The sequence below is a fragment of the Idiotropiscis lumnitzeri genome, chromosome 3, assembly GCF_059441095.1.
Source record: "Idiotropiscis lumnitzeri isolate Australia: NSW breed Sydney's pygmy pipehorse chromosome 3, RoL_Ilum_1.0, whole genome shotgun sequence".
In the NCBI taxonomy this organism is placed as follows: Eukaryota; Metazoa; Chordata; class Actinopteri; order Syngnathiformes; family Syngnathidae; genus Idiotropiscis; species Idiotropiscis lumnitzeri.
Window position 1 is genome coordinate 21,177,493 of NC_142393.1, and position 16,173 is coordinate 21,193,665.

The 16,173-nt window shown below is 39.5% G+C and overlaps 1 protein-coding gene across 1 annotated transcript in view; it reads left to right on the plus strand.

Moving 5' to 3' along the window:
* The first annotated feature begins 5,094 nt into the window (after window positions 1–5,094).
* dmd (dystrophin) overlaps window positions 5,095–16,173 on the plus strand; it is a 128,957-nt gene continuing 117,878 nt past the window's right edge. The window contains exon 1 of the mRNA XM_088289733.1: window positions 5,095–5,267. Coding sequence (XP_088145859.1) covers window positions 5,186–5,267 — 82 coding nt within the window. The 5' untranslated portion in view covers window positions 5,095–5,185. The remainder of the gene's footprint in view (window positions 5,268–16,173) is intronic.

Sequence of the window (16,173 nt, forward strand, 5' to 3'; positions counted from 1 at the left end):
TCCAACCTGCATTCACTGCCCTGCGTATCAGAAAAGAGAAAAACTCTCCCGACTTTTATATCATGGACATGATTCTCATTCTCTTCATCGTCATAAATTGACTCAGCACTTGCAGACGATTCCTCTCTGCCAATCCGTTGTCAACTATTGAATGGAGTTTTAGTCACCGTAGCAACCCTTTAGGGTACACGCAGAGACTCGTTGTGATCTCCTGCAAGCTCTGTCAGATTTCAAATTGGTCAGATTGTCGCCAAAACAGTGGACAGATTCATTTAAAGCTTTTGCGCTAATGAAATCAGCCGGCGATGATAAAAATGCAATTGTGCTTTTGTGTGATTCATTAGAAAAAAATGCCAGACTGGGACAAAATCTAAAAGCTAAGCTTGCAATTGACTGGCAAGCAGTCCAAGGTGAAAGTGTACCTCTCGTCTAGCCCAAAGTCCTCAAAGACAATCGGTTTGAAATGATCCTCAATGTGTGGCAGAGTGATACGTTGGCTCCCTCTAGTGGTTTGAAAAAGAATAAATGAATTTAACCTTTAAACACTGCATAATGTTTCAGTGGATTCAACTATTAAAAATAATAATAATAATACAGCACAGTACAATTCGGTTGTATTTAATTTATAAGGGAAATTTAGTTCCATTTAATCATTTAAAAACAATTCTATCAAACATTTAAGAGTACTTTCCATTAAAATTCCATGTGCAATACATTTTCATTGAATCAATAAGTGTAGTTTTGAATTTTCTTAGATTTAATTTCAATCTTAACATTGGAACTGTGAAATGTTACAGTGGCTATCAAAAATATAAAATATTCTTTTCAGGAATGAAAACTCTGCCTTGTTTTGATGAATACTTGGGCTTACTGCCCTACGGCCTACTATAGTTGAATGATTGTTATTATGGTGGTACTTGGAAAGGCAAGTATTTTTTTTAGGTTCTTGGTGTAAAAAAAAAAAGTCTGAGAGGCACTGGTACTGAAAATGCTTCAAGGCATGGATGGACAAAAGAAAATAACACAAATCTAAATATTAAACTGAGCTGACTTGGGCCAGAGGCGGGTACTTACAAAAAAATGTCAAGGCTATTACATTTAAATGACATCACACAGCACCATAGAAGGTGTGATTTTATTTTATTTTGTTTTATGCAGCTACTCAGGATGACGGTCATCCTCCATAAGTCATACCTCATAACATCACATTGTCTTTCTCATCTGACCTTCGTCATTATTGAGAGATGCCGCAGCTCAGTGGGTCACGGCCAAAGAGGGTACAATATCACCTGACAGGACGTGTCACCCCTGCCGCTGCTTGCAAGACTGTTTAGCTACCTAAGAACATCTCGTGTGTGTGCTTAGTGGTGCGGTAGATCAGTTTTAGAGACTTGCAACAGACTGTGGTTCCGATTCTTGAGAATGGCGACTGCATTTTAGTGTAAAAACAGACAGTGACATGTTTGTGTGCTAAACAACCGAAGTGAATGACTGACTTACAAAATATGTCTGTGATACATCATGTATAGTAATAAAGATTGTTTGCAGAAAGTTTGTTGTAGAGGCACTGCATACACTGGCTTGCCTGCAAATATTAATCAGAGATGGCTTTATGTGTCCTTAAATGTACAAAGTATTTTTGATGCTGGTTTAAAAAATATTGACTCATACTTTTTTTTCTAGGACATCACATATTTGAGATACATTATTTTTTTTTGTTTTTAAGTTTGATCTATAAAAGGTTGAGGAATATGGGTTTTACCATTTGTTTTAATTTTAGCCATGACATTTCAGAAAAATGTCCACATGTGCCTGAATTTAACCCTTAATTCATAATCATGACTAAATATTAGTGTTGTCAAGCAATTCAATTTTTTAAACTAATTAAGATGAGGTGGCTCGGGCATCTGAATAGAATGCCTCCTGCACACCTCCCGGGTGAGGTGATCCGGGTATGTTCCACCGGCAGGAGGGCCCGAGGATGCTGGAGCATGCTGGAGATGTCTACCGCCTGGCCTGGGAACCACATCAAAAAGGTAACAAGTAAAACATACAATGTTGAAAAATAGTACTCTATTATTTTAAGAATATCACACTCGTTAGTGTAATTAAGTTTAATGAAAATGTGTTTAACCCCCAAATTATTATGTGAAGATATGACACTTATATAATCATTTTCAAAAGTTGAATGTCCCAAGATGTAAAAAATGTTTTATTTCGAAACATACATGCCCCATTAATACTCATAACATTTTGGTTTGTAACCAAGAATGGCAAGCTGCCATTGTTTAAAATAGGATTAAAATGTTCAACTTCCTTTGCTTATGTTAACCTAAATTCAATTGGTTTAAGCATGTTTTATAAAGAAAATGAAGTGAGTTTTCCTTCCTTCCATTTTTCTGGATGTAGCCCTCTGTTCGAGAGCCATCCCCTACATCCTTCTTCCCAGTTGGATGGCGTTGAATGTGTTTGTCCGTACGGTGTTTAGGACTCTGAGATGTGTGGGTTTTTGTGTACAGGAATGTGAGTGAGAGACAATATGGGGTGGGGAGTGATAGCTGTTGAATGATGAATGTTTTTTTAACCAACAGCAACATTGATGTAACTGCATTCACCAAGGTTGAACTGTACTTCAATCTGCGGCTATGCTGCCACCTGCTGGATTAATCGAGCAAGTGCAGTACCTTCCCGTTTATTTCCCATAATTCAACGCAACAAAGCTGGCTGTTTTTTTATTTATTTACTTTTTTAAATTTTGTTTTAAAGAGACATTTAATTCTACCTAAATACATTCATGAAATAATCATATAATATTCACGTAAAGTTCAGCGTGATTTACTGTATGCTGCCTGTATCAGGTGGATGTCCTAAAATGATATGTTCCAAGGTCAAAATAAAAATCAGGCAACCATTTTCATTTGGTTAACAGTTATGCGCAGTGTTAAAATAAGGTGAGCAAAGTAAGTCAAAATTATTCACCCTGCACTCGGATGACAGATAAAGACTAGTGAGCAGTGATCAACAGGAGAATCTTAATGCTAATGAAATGGTCTCATTAAAACATTTAGTCTTTATTTTCATGCGTGTCGGCAGACCTGCCTTTGAAATGTTGAAACTTGAAATGTGGTTGTACAGACCTCATCTTTCCCAATCTGTAATCAGGGACCTATAAAAGTGTTTGACTGGGATCTTAAAATAAACGTTACCTCACTCGGCATGTACAGTATTCCTGTTGCACTGTGACTCAAGTTTCAGTTGAAGTATTTGCCTGGCAGATTAGTTCATCATCATTGTTTCAACCAACAACTTAGTGACAGACTACAGTGCCGCGTAAAATACTTGCATACATTCAAGTATTACAACAGTAATTGCCTTATATTTACACCCTACAGAGTTTTCCATATATTAACTGCACCTATGACTTTTATACTGCACTCTCATAGGTTAGTGATGGACATACAAATTCCTGTGACATTGCCATCTTAAGAAGGGAACTCAGTCATATAACATTAGTGCATTATGAATTATCCACCAACCAACCAATGAACGTATAGGTTAATTTGAGGCTAACAGAAGGTCATTTTATAATGTTTATAAACAAAAGGCACCTGAGTAGCACAATGGCCTCACAGTGCAGAGGTCGTGGGTTCGATTCCTGTGTGGAGTTTGCATGTTCTCCCCGTGCCTACGTGGGTTTCCTCCGGGTCAGCCGGTTTCCTCCCACACCCCAAAAACATGCATGGCAGGTCGATTGAACACTCTAAAATTGCCCCTAGGTATGAGTGTGAGCGTGGATGGATGTTCGTCTATGTGAGCCCTGCGATTGCCTGGCAACCAGTTCAGGGTGTCCCTCGCCTACTGCCCGAAGATAGTTGGGATAAACTCCAGCACCCCCATGACCCTTGTGTGGACAAGCGGTACAGATGATGGATGGATGGCACCAGAGTGTACTACTGGGTGCAAGTAGGCAAAATGTTAGCGGCTACCGCAGATCTCAATTGAAATGGCGAAAAAAAACTTGTTTGGGGTGGCCAGATATATCCCAGTCTTTTTTTTTTCCTTTTCAGTTTTACTTGAAAAAAATCTAAATGAATCCAGTGTAAATGGTTCTATAGACAGGGTGGCAAGACAGACGGGGAACCAAGTGTACATCTTCAGGTTTGTGGAAGGTATTGTCTCACAGGTAATGTTTGGTTTGGTTTGGTTGTCATTCCTCAAAGCATAATGGCTGCCAGCTCTATCGCATTCTATCCATGCCACCGTTAAAGGAGCATGTCTGTGCCATTAATGATATTAAATTATATGAAATACGATAGTGTTGAATGATATGGAATGTTATGAGTGTTCTTAAATGAGCTGAACAATTTGAATGCAATTGCTTCAAAGGTCAGAAAATGTTGAAGCAGCAATTAATGTGAAATACAGTGGACCCCTACATAGCCGCAGTTCGGCACTCTTTGGCTTCACCTATCTACAGATTTTTTTAATTTTTATTTTTTTTTGTTTAGTTTATTTGCAGGGGACTAAATTGACTTCTATTGTGGAACAGGCGTAATGGAGATATAAGGATTTGTGAAATACATCAACAAAAAATAACCCGAACACATTTCAATGGGTGTCAATTATACGCGGATTTTGGATGTTTGTGGGCCGGCCCGGTGAGTTTATGCCGTGAATATCAGTGGTCCACTGTGTATCTTAATTTAGAATTTTTGAATAGTTTTTCGACTGGAAATATTGTCAAATGACTTGTAACGGTTGCGTTAAGTTGAATTTTTGCCTACCAGAAGTACGTGAGACGTCATAATCGTACCAATTAAAGTCTACCGAACCTTGTAGCGTTTCAAATGCCGGAAATAATGTTTTAAGCGCGTACCGCGTGGTGTCGGTTTATTAGCATGGCGTCTACTGACGAGAACCGCCAGACAACTGACTATTTCGAGATGGGAATGCTGCGGCGACAACCCCACGCCACCCCACACCCTGGGCCGCACACCTGCTTGGATCCATCTTGCTGGGCGAGACACTTCTCCGACGTCGTCGTCCCCTCCTTGCCTGGAGTTTGGCTCCCGCGTCCAGTCTGTGGCTGCCGCTTCAGGAGTCTTAGCTCCAACCAGCTCCCCTTTGGATTATCCGCTCCTTTGACCCATACGGTACATTTTAGACCCGGTTTCCCAGTGGACCCATGGCGGAGGCTGTACGACCTGAGGACTATTGCGACGAGGTGCTGGAGGACGAGTTTGGAGAAATCATCAAGTGTCGATCTGGTAGGACAAGATAACGTTTAGTATATGCGTGTGTGTTTAAAGTCAAATGCAAATATTTTGACAAGTTTACCCCCCTAAAGAAAACATACTTTTTAAAACTTTTTTTTTTTGTTTACAACATTTTTACAAAGGATCCAAATATTGCATGCTCATATTGTGGACTGCACTCCACTTTATGGAAATCAGTGTGGCATAACAATAGTTAAGTACTATAATTGGAAGTGTAAGTACTCCTGCTGTACTTAGTAGTCAAAGTAAAACGTTTTTTTTTTCTTATATTGAAGGGGATGTCAAGTCAAAAATTGTCTTTACAATAATATGTCTCATATAGCCCCATTACTTTAAAGACGGTTTGCTGATTAATAAAATATAAACTATATGGCAAAATCCACTCAGTTTTATCCATTTCAGTGGCGGCTATTTTGCTACTTGCTGTAGACTGAACATGACATCACAGTCATTACCAGAGTTTGGCATTCTGTCAGAACAGACAGAAGGTCCGTCAGTCTGTCATTGGTGGACTCTTGTTTTGCTGCCGAATGACAGACAAAAGCGCTTTTCGCATCACTACCCCCAGTGGTTGGCAATCAGTCAGTACCGATCTTTGCCAATCAAATCGTAACTACAGTTGACGTTGCCTTTCACTGATTATGTCCTGAAGTTGAAAAAAAAAGCAAGCTTGTTCAGACAAAATCAGGAGGAGAAAGAACAGATACCTGTTTTCTAATGTCGGGAGTAAAACTAAATACAGTAATCAAAAGAAGCGCAGATTGCTTGAAAATCTATTGCGGACTTCCCAACGCCTTGCTCGAGTACAAGGGTCCTACAAATCCCACAATGCACTTTGCTTGCGTGATTTTGTTTTGTGCGCTTGATCTGACCCTGATGGCATTTCTGTGGCATCATTAGTTTTCAGCATGGAGATCGTTTGAGCTCATGTGAGAACACATTGTAACATTTTGAGTCGTGGATAAGAACTAATATGTTGTCTTCGAAGTATGGCTGTCAGTATTAGATATTTTTTAGAATAGATTATTCTCTTGATTATTCCATCAATTTATCAGATAACATTTTAATTTGCATTAAAGTGTATTACAAAATTTTTTGCTGTAATAAAAGTTCAGTTTCCAATTATTATTATTATTATTTGGTATTGTTTTGTATAAAATTGTCAACAAAACAACAGTTTATCAACATAACATGAGAGGGATTCCTGTTGTTCACACCAACATTTGAAAATTATTCAGTTACTGGTTCAGTCGTTGTTTTCCAAAGTGAAAGCAGATCCCTGCAAATGTCTTTAACAAAACACAAAATTGTTCATTCATTTGATCATTGATGAGTTGTCGATTCATATTCATATTTTGTTACCCGTACTTCATAATACTGTAGTACAATATGATTTGATTTAATCCAGTTATATTATTCAATTCATTTCAACCAGCTCTAGATCTAGTGCAGTGTTGATTGGTTTCGTGTAATTTGATTATGAATTGAATATAAATCAGATTCTTAATTACTGAGGATTTATTTTCACCCAATCACCATTTTCTTCCAATCTGTACCAAAATTGCAGCTTTAATATCCTGTGTGTATGATGCAAGTTGTCATTCCTGTGCCTTGCTTTTTTTGTGTACAGTTGGTTTTGATGCACTTTGTTTTAAAAACAAAAACAGTGTTGATATTGGTCTTTTTCTGCCCTAAAACTACGGGAAACTCAGTATGCTGGTGCAATAGGTTTCTTTATTCAAGATGGCATGACATGCTGAGTTTACATTCACGTCTCCCAAGTGTTGCTCCTGGACAATGTTGTGTGAGTCATATTTTTATGTATTATTTTCAGATAATATAAAGGCATAAGTTCAATGAAATATTTCCCTTGGCTTCCCTTTCCTAAAAATGATATACTCCGTTTTTTTTCATTACATGTATCATTAATAAGGCTGACGTGAGGCCTTCAGCATTTGACAGCTTTGGAATCCGCAGTTTTTGCAAGCATATAATTCCCCTCAACTCGCCTCGTCAATTGACACTGGAGCAGTGTTGAAAAATTGCCAACTGGGAAGTAGTGTTTGAGTCCCCGATTTCACTTCACACAGCTCCAGCGCATAGTGCAATTTACGCTGTCCATGTCAAGTTTATCGAAACAGGATCTGTTCTTGACAAACTACGCAGGTTGCCCTGCGACTACCGCCACTAATGAAAACACCAAACTCTGAGAGCAGGTGTTTCTGCAAAGCCAGTGAAAATCTATTCGGAGAGCTGCTCTGGGACTGGGCATCGATAAAAGCTCGATTCAGCCGATGCTTTGTGATTGCTCGTGATAACGCTTTTCATGTACCGACTTCAACTTGTTGTGCATCATAATCTTCTGCTTGAAGCCTTGGAACGACATCAAGTCAGTGAAGGTCAAGCTTTATCACACAAACATCTGCTCAATCAACCTTTTGTTGATGCCGACTTCCAGTGCAGTCTTGGACGCCCGGTTAGAGTTGAGTGTTTTCATCGCTGGTGTCGCAGTTTGTCACGAACAGATCCTGTTTCGAGAAACTTGCCATGGATAGTGTGAATCGTACTACACGTTGGAACACTGTGACGACCATAAAGCTTCGCAAACTGGCAATCAACTGCTGTCGCAGACAGAGCGCCTTCTTGCCAGGCAACAATTTTACAACACTGCTCCAATACTGCTCAATTGGCAAGCCATGTGCAAGGAAATGATATGCTTTTATAAACTGCACTGCCTAAGATGTCACATGCTGATGGCCTCACTTCTGGCTGGATGATTCAACCTTTGTTGCTAGGTTTGTAACTAGAGTTACGAAAAAAAACAAAACAGAAAAAAAATCGCGCAACTCCACTAGATGTGATGTCTACAAATCTTTGCGAATGGCTGTGTTAGCAGAAGCCATTACCGGTAAATTCTGGTGCAAGGAATTTATTTTTATTACAGCATACTTTCACTGCAGCCAAGTGGGGGAAATGTCCCACAACATCCAGCTGATGGTGCTGTGTTGAAAAAGGACTTACTTAGTTTGGAAGAAGTGTGTGAGTTTCATATGACCAGTATTTGGCGAATGTCTGCGCTCCACTGAGTGCCATTTACTTATTTTTCCTTGAATAAAATCCCCTTAGTTGTATTGAATACGGTAAAGAAAAAACATTTGGTGAAGCAGATTAAACTGGTGTAAGGAAGTTTGAGTGGACACCGAATCCGTTACATTGTGATGAGATGAGTCTTGATGTCCTCTTTTAGAGCTTGTAAATACCAAATGTCCTTGAATGGTGTACTGTTGGGCGAGCTCCACTGAAGTGGACAGGCTCTCTCTCTCTCTCTCTCTCTCTCTCTCTCTCTGTCTCTCTGTCTCTCTGTCTCTCTGTCTCTCTCTGTCTCTCTCTCTCTCTCTCTCTCTCCAGCTGGTGGGTCATCTCATGCTGTAAATAGCAGTCAGCTTGCTTGTTGGACTGTTGGTGTGGGTGTCAGATAGCTTATTGGGTGGTTGCCATGTTCTCTCCCTTCCGCTTTTTTTTTTCTTTTTCCAAGTCCCCCGCCACCATAATTGTATTCATGTCACATACTCTTCAAGTGCATCCCATTTCCTGCTGGCGATGGTTATTTGGCTAATTGCGACTTCATTATGAGAGAAGAAATGGAATGTGATCGTTTGTGTTGTGGTATGCCCTTCCCCGTTTAATCTTTGACCACCCAAGTTGGCACTTGGTTTCTATATCAAGCTGCCCCTGCATTGCTCAAACCCAGCCACTACCAAGCCATAACATTCCACAATATGTGAGTTACTCTAATTCAAATCAAAAAATGTTCTTTTGATGAATTTGCTTTTTAATACATTTTTATTTTTGTCTAGTCACAGTTAAAGTGGTGCACAGCATGTGAGGCGTAATTCGACTACAACTACAGCAACCTTTTGTTTGACCTGGTTTTCCAGAACATCTGTTAAGTGGGTTGGGAGAAATATCGGAATCATGTTGTATGGTTTTATCTAGATGCAAATTAAAAAAAAATTCATGAAATAAAATTAACTATAATTAGAGGAAAAATGTCGTCTTTTTCATGTGTGAGCTTTCTGGCTTCTTTTTAAATGATCTATTTTAGTATTGCTGTAAGTCCATACAGAAAACGGATGGTCAAACAGCTGGTTGAGAATTGTAGTTTACTTTATTGCTTAATACTTAGTGACCATTTTTTGTGTTAAAAAGAAAAAAATAATACTAAAACTAAGAACACATTTACTAAAATCAAACTTGAAAAAAAAAACAGACTTTTCCAACCAATAATTAACTGAATTTAAAAAGCAAAAGTAAAAAAAAAACTACACTGAAAATCACAAAACTATTCTAACCCGGTGATTGATGGACGAACATTCATTATTTCCAGCACTTCTACTCATAAAAAAATGGGGAAAAAAACCACATTTATTGTGCAATGCCACTGATATTGTATTGCGCCACTACAGGTAGCACACCAAAATATCCTGATAACATTGTAAGCTAAGTTACTCTGTGATTCCCACCTTCAGCCCACCCAACCAGTTGAATAATCAACACTATTGTTTCATGTTGGCATGTGACCATTCAAAAGTTAAGCGGGTGTTGCGCCTATGAGAGAGATGGTCAAAGTTTTCCCCTTTGCTATTTCAGACTGTGGGACCACCACTCTTCCACTTGAAAATTACAGCAAACAACACTTGACTCCATCCGGTATACATAATTTGAATTGTAAGCACAAGTCATGGCAGTTTGAGCCAGAAGATGGCAGCACAGTCCTTTGGCCAGCAACCACTGTGTCACGTATGTGTGCAGTAGAAAAGTTTGAATGGATTTCTGCAAATGTAGTGATGGACAAACTTTGATATTTAAGTGCCGCAGTTGACAGATAGGCCAGGTTGTGAAAAGAGGTGAACAAACAAAAGTTTATTTTAAAAATAAATATTACCTTGTTTATTTGTACCATTTATTAATTGGTTTTAATTGATTAATATCCTAAAATATTAAATGTATATATAAAAAAAATAATCTGTTTTACTCTATTAGAAAATGTACATGAATGAGCATCAAGTTGTTGTAGTCTATCCAAGCATTTCAAAAGGGTACATTTTCAAGCTGTAATTGCATAACTGTGATATTCTCGCTCAAGGTTATCATACCGTCATTATCTGATACCTGTCTGGTTTGCCAAATTTGAAACCACGCCTCTAAATGCTGATTGGTGTCAGCAGGTCTTGCACCTTCCAGTTAGCCTCATTCGTTTAATGAGGTGAGTTTAGTTACTTCATTTTCCTGTCATTCATTTGCACTCCACCTCACCTTTCACTCACCTCTTGCCTCTGCCTCGCTTGCTTTCATACCAATTTGTTTGTCTTATTGCTTCTAGCTCCTGCCCTGGTTTCATTCATCTCCGCAGCATGGTATTAAACCATTGTCAGCAACGCTCGTTCCAGTTTGAATGGGCGTCTCACGGTTAATGAAAAACAAACATGGAAGAAGAGCAATGATTCATTAGATGTAATTGAAGCGAGGGAAAGGTGGGACGCAAGGATTGACTCCGAGAAATGAGACAGATGGCTGGGGGGCAGATCGAGGTGGAAGGTTTGAATGTCTGATGTAGAGATGAGGAGGCTGGACTCAGCAAAAAGAATGAGCAGCTCACAGGTTTTTCTTCTAGAAGGAAATTGGGAGACGTGTCAGGTTTGACAATCGTCATATATATGGGGAATAAAGGTGGTACTTCATAAACTTGACCGATGGAGCTACTTTCAGAGGCTTGTGTTTACATTTGACAAAATAATCGATCAGTTCTGAAGCACTTTCTTTTCTCACCCTGGAACTAAAATCCCAGCATGTGATTGAAAAACACAATCATTTAAAGCTTCCTAGGTTCATCCATCTCAATTTTGTAAAAACCAGAAACCGACTTCTCATGTCAATGATATTTGTTGTGCCAGAACCGAAGCTCTCAAAGTCCAAACATGAAGCAGTTTATGAGTCTTCGAGACATGCACAAACGAGCGGGACTGTCACAAAGATGAGAGAGACTCAGTGGTCGGGTGGGGCAGTTAAGGGACAGGCTCTGATTGCAGTTAATTGCTGTTCACATGCAGGGCGGGTCTTATAGTAATCACTCTCCAGCTCCAGTATACTCATTCTCCCGCCAGCCTCTGGGTTTAGTTTTGAGCTCAGAGGAGCGGCAGCACGGCCGCGCTTGAGCCTGGCATTATAATTAGCATGTAGATTACATTCGAGCACAACCACTGCACCCTCCACGCCTCCAAATTCGAAAGGGAGCCTCCTTGAAGACCGAGACAGGAAACCAGGACGAAAGATGACACCTTTTTAAAAATAACTTTTATAAGTCGTTGGCGAGACTGTCTGGTTTAAACGATGCATCGGGTGGTTGTCTACATGACATGGCAGTGAGGTGACTTCCTCGTATCTGTCATCACCTGACCCGATACTGCCAGAAATTGGGCTACGACAAAAAACTAAATTGATGTCCCTATTTTGTACCTATATTTCAAGATGTAAAATGATGATGACATTTTCTATACACCCTGGCATTACAAATATATAACGATGACGACCCCAAGTGGACAAAAGTAATACTTGGATCTCACATGCACATGTTGTGTTTAATAATAACGAATAAATTAAACTAATCCATACTAAAAATAATCAATAGATGTAGCATAACTCAAACCCTGGGAATTGCTCATAAGTAGTCCATCTGTGTATGACAAATGTGTTTGCCAAATAAACTGGAGCACACTAAAGCACCCAATGATTCACGTCTGTTGTGGTGGTAGTTATTTAATTAGATTTAATTTCACTCAGGCAAAGGTGCAACTCAATTAAGGCCAATTTTGATTAGCCACCCTGGCTCTGCTCATGTTTCCTGCCATGGGGGTGTGAGTTGCATTTTCGATGACTTCTTTGTATGCCACAAAGCAAAAATTCAATTAATGACTGAGTACATCACAATTGACACGTCCTGACACGTGGTTGATAATTGTGATTAGTGCCCCATCAAATTTGTTCTTCCTATAACAATGCTTGTGCCTAAAAGTGCTCAGAAGGTGGGTCGGGCTCTCTCAAGTCGTTTTGGCCAATTAACGTTATTTTCTCTGCAACGGGTTTTTAATCTGAGAACATCCGGTTTCACGTTATGTTTTTTAAATTTGTTTTTGTCAGATTTGGTTCTTCAATCTTAGTTTAGGGTTTAGTGGTGGAAAATATACCCTTATACAGTATATGATGATAAAAAAAAATGTAGTTAGAAATGTACCGTAACTGCCTTTTATTTCAAACATACTATAGGCTTTCTTTCTTTCATTCATCCCCAAAACGTTTATTTCAAGTCCCTGTCAAATGAACAAAAATGTCTTCAGAATTTGGCACCTCATAGAAGAGGCCGGTTAAATTGTAATGATTAAAAAAAAAAAATCTCAAAGAATATAGTCATGAGGTTTTCAACTGTGACAAATTGAATTATGTGGACTGAATACAAGTCCACTCAATTGTCAATCGTCAGTCAAATATCAGTGCGACCACATGGAATAATGCATGACATTTGTCGAGATGATTTCTTAGGCCTATACATTACTACATGTTTGAGCCACAAAAATATATTCACTGAAAGCCTCTGATGGCTTGAATATATCCCACAATGAGGCTCTCCTTTTTACGAGTGTTTCCATCTCATCTCTGTGATGTTCGCATACTCGCAAACAACAACGAGGCACTCTAAAGTGGCCACGCCACATTATAATGTATTAAGAAACAAATCTCTGAATTTACAGACTCTTAAATGGAACCGTAGGAAAAATATAGTTTTGCCGCCCGGCCCCCTGACCAGTATAAATGGCTTTTACGCCACTGCCGTAAATATCAATTTACAGAGGTAAACACGGATTTGTTCAAACATCATCGATCATCTCACTCTGTTTGGTTATTAATCCAATGTTTTATCTCATTGAATCATTTTAAATTACTATCGTCTTCACCTATGAGTCATATTTCCAGTATGCTGGGTGTTTTCATTGTTTATTTTTCGACTATTTTTAGATGAGTCCCGTACACATCTTCCACTGCTCCCCAGGGTGTTTGTCATTGCTTTAATTCCAAATCACTCCACCTAGAGCGGAATCATTCATTCCCCACGGGCAACATCCAGTTCATACTTTAACCACACAATAAAGATGGCCTAGCAACTAGAGCCAGGAGGCGATTGAGAGATCCCTCGGCAACACAGGTACCTCGCTCGAAAATGTGTTTGTATTCAACATGTCAAAAGATGTTTTAAAATTGCAATGCACGGCAAAGCTAAACAGAAAAATTTCTGTGTTGTATCATTATTTATTGATTGGCAAGGGAGCACATTGTACAGATTTAAAGTTTGATCATAAACAGACCCATCAGCTAAGAATATAAAATGGGTTCCGTTCTATATTTTTTGCTCATTAAGAGCTGAGCTTCACACTTTGATGTGGCTCAATCAGTTGGTAGTTCAGTCCAGTTCAACTTTGTTTGATGCACGATTGATAGATGAATAAATCAAGGACTCAAAAGCCTGAAAACTGCAATGCGACTTGGAACACTGTTTCAAATGAATAATTTTATAGCACACACGTTAAAACAAACATTTCAAGCAGAAATCAGAAGTTGGACCAAAACATTAATGAAGCGCAAAGGATTTTTAGCTTACTTATTAGGGTGTCGGTCAATTGCAAATAGGGCGTGCAAACGACTTTGCAGTGCGAACCACTATGATCAGCTTCTTTTTACGTGAACGATCCATCCAAGTTTCTGCTGCATTTCCCAGTCGGGGACCATCACTTGCTTTTGGGCAAGAGGCGGTGTACTCCCTGGCCCGTTGCCAGTAAATCGCAGGGCACATATAGATAACCCTTCACACGCACATTCACACTGATTGGCAATTTAGAGTCATCAAATAACATCAGTTCAGTCTGAAATTCACACACGCGCACGCACACCCCTACCTATAAGGGACCCCATAGAAAACTGGCTGCTTAACGGCTGAGCTCCTGAGTCCCCAACTGTGATAAGTGAAGTTTAATTAAGGGAATATTGAGAATTGTAATAAATTATTTTAATAGCCTGCAAATTGCTTCAGTTTTCCGTGGTAAGGACGAGGAGGAGAGAGTGCACGAGAGCATGCATGTGTGTCAAAGAATGTGGGAGTGTGCGTGTGTGTGTGTGTGTGTGTGTCAAAGACGCCGTAATCTGTGCTGCTGTTCATGCTGAGGCTGTAGCAGATTTGACTTCAATCAATGGGTTCTCATTTTGTTCACAGGTGTACATAAAAAGTGGCACATCTTGAGTTTAATGCATTATTTATTTATTTATTTATCTTTTAATGTTTTAGAATTTGGCAGACCACGCCACACTGTGCATATTTTCTTTTACACGCAATATGAGATAATGTAACTGTCCGAGCGTTATTAGAATTGTTGATACGAATTTTTGTATTTGAATCTCATTAGTGAGTATGTGTTTCTAATGAAGCAGTGCGTAGTTGACAATCATGTGCTTTTATTTGTTTGCCAACTAAAACTGGAAATGAAAGATGGCCTCTGTGAGTCAAGCCTTCTAGTGAACAAACATGAATACGCGGGGAACAGAACCAATTCCAACTTCACAATGGGGGCCCGGCATCCCGAAGCCAAGGAGCGGATAGGAAACCTTGTTATTTCCAGCCCTGGCTGACAAATGGACGCTCTTTAATGACGCTTGTGATTGCAGTGAATAATGACATATGGCAACGAGTGCCAGACTATGGCAACTAGTGCCAAGCTGAGGTTTACTCAGCTGCTGGGTCGGATGGAGCGGGCAGTTGCTTGTTGTTGTGCTTGCTTTGGCAAACAGGAAGTTGACACAAGCAGTTCTGCAGCAGTCTATAATCGTAATGTACGAATGTCTCTGGAGAGGTCATTACAGTGTATTAAAGCCAGAAAGACTGCTGTGCACTCAGGGTTGAACGGCAAAAGATTTTCAATTTATTTATTTATTTATTTTTTTAAGATGGAACTTGACTTGGTGGCACTGCCCTCGTTCCTCACCGCCAGTCTCATGCTTCTGCCTTTAAGAATATTTTATCATAAGTAGTGATTAAAATAGCTAAAGCTAGCGAGGCTAATCGGTATTTGTTATTCACAACTAGCTTATGTTCTTCCTCTCTGACCAGCTCAGACGTTTGACCTTGTTGCCCGAACATTTTGCTGCTCCACTGAGCGTTACAGTCCACTTATGGTAGCAGACAGGCAAGTCAAAGATCCTCTTTAAATGCACTGATTGTAAGAAGAGATCCCAAAAAACAAGTGATTCGCGATTAGTCAACTTCAAGTTTTAAATGCTTTAAAGTCATCAAATCGGTTCAACGCTTATCGCACACTTGGTTAGCATTTGCGATACGCGATAACGAGTCTTTTGCATCGTTGCGGGGGAATTGAGCCCACTCTTCACTGTGTAATTGTTTTAACGCGGTCATTTAGGAGAGTTCTCAACGTGAACTGCATTTGAGGTCAGACCAGAGCATCTCAATTGGCAGTCTTTGACTTAGCCACTCCAAAAGCTTCATTTTGTTGGGTGTGTTGTCCTGCTGCATTACCCGAGAGAGCTTGAGTTTGAGGGCACAAACTGATGGCCAGACGTTCGCCTGCAGGATTTTCTGGTAGACAGTAGCATTGATTGCTCCATTAATCACAGCAATGACTGGCTATGTCCGATCATTGTGTTTACAGATAACTGATACGTATCAGGAAGAAGGCTGCTGGTCTGGTCTGATGCTATGCGTTTCCATTTGTTTGCTTTTTTTTTTCTTTTCCAGTTTTAAGATGCCAGGACTCATATCTGTACAATTGAGCCACTTCAG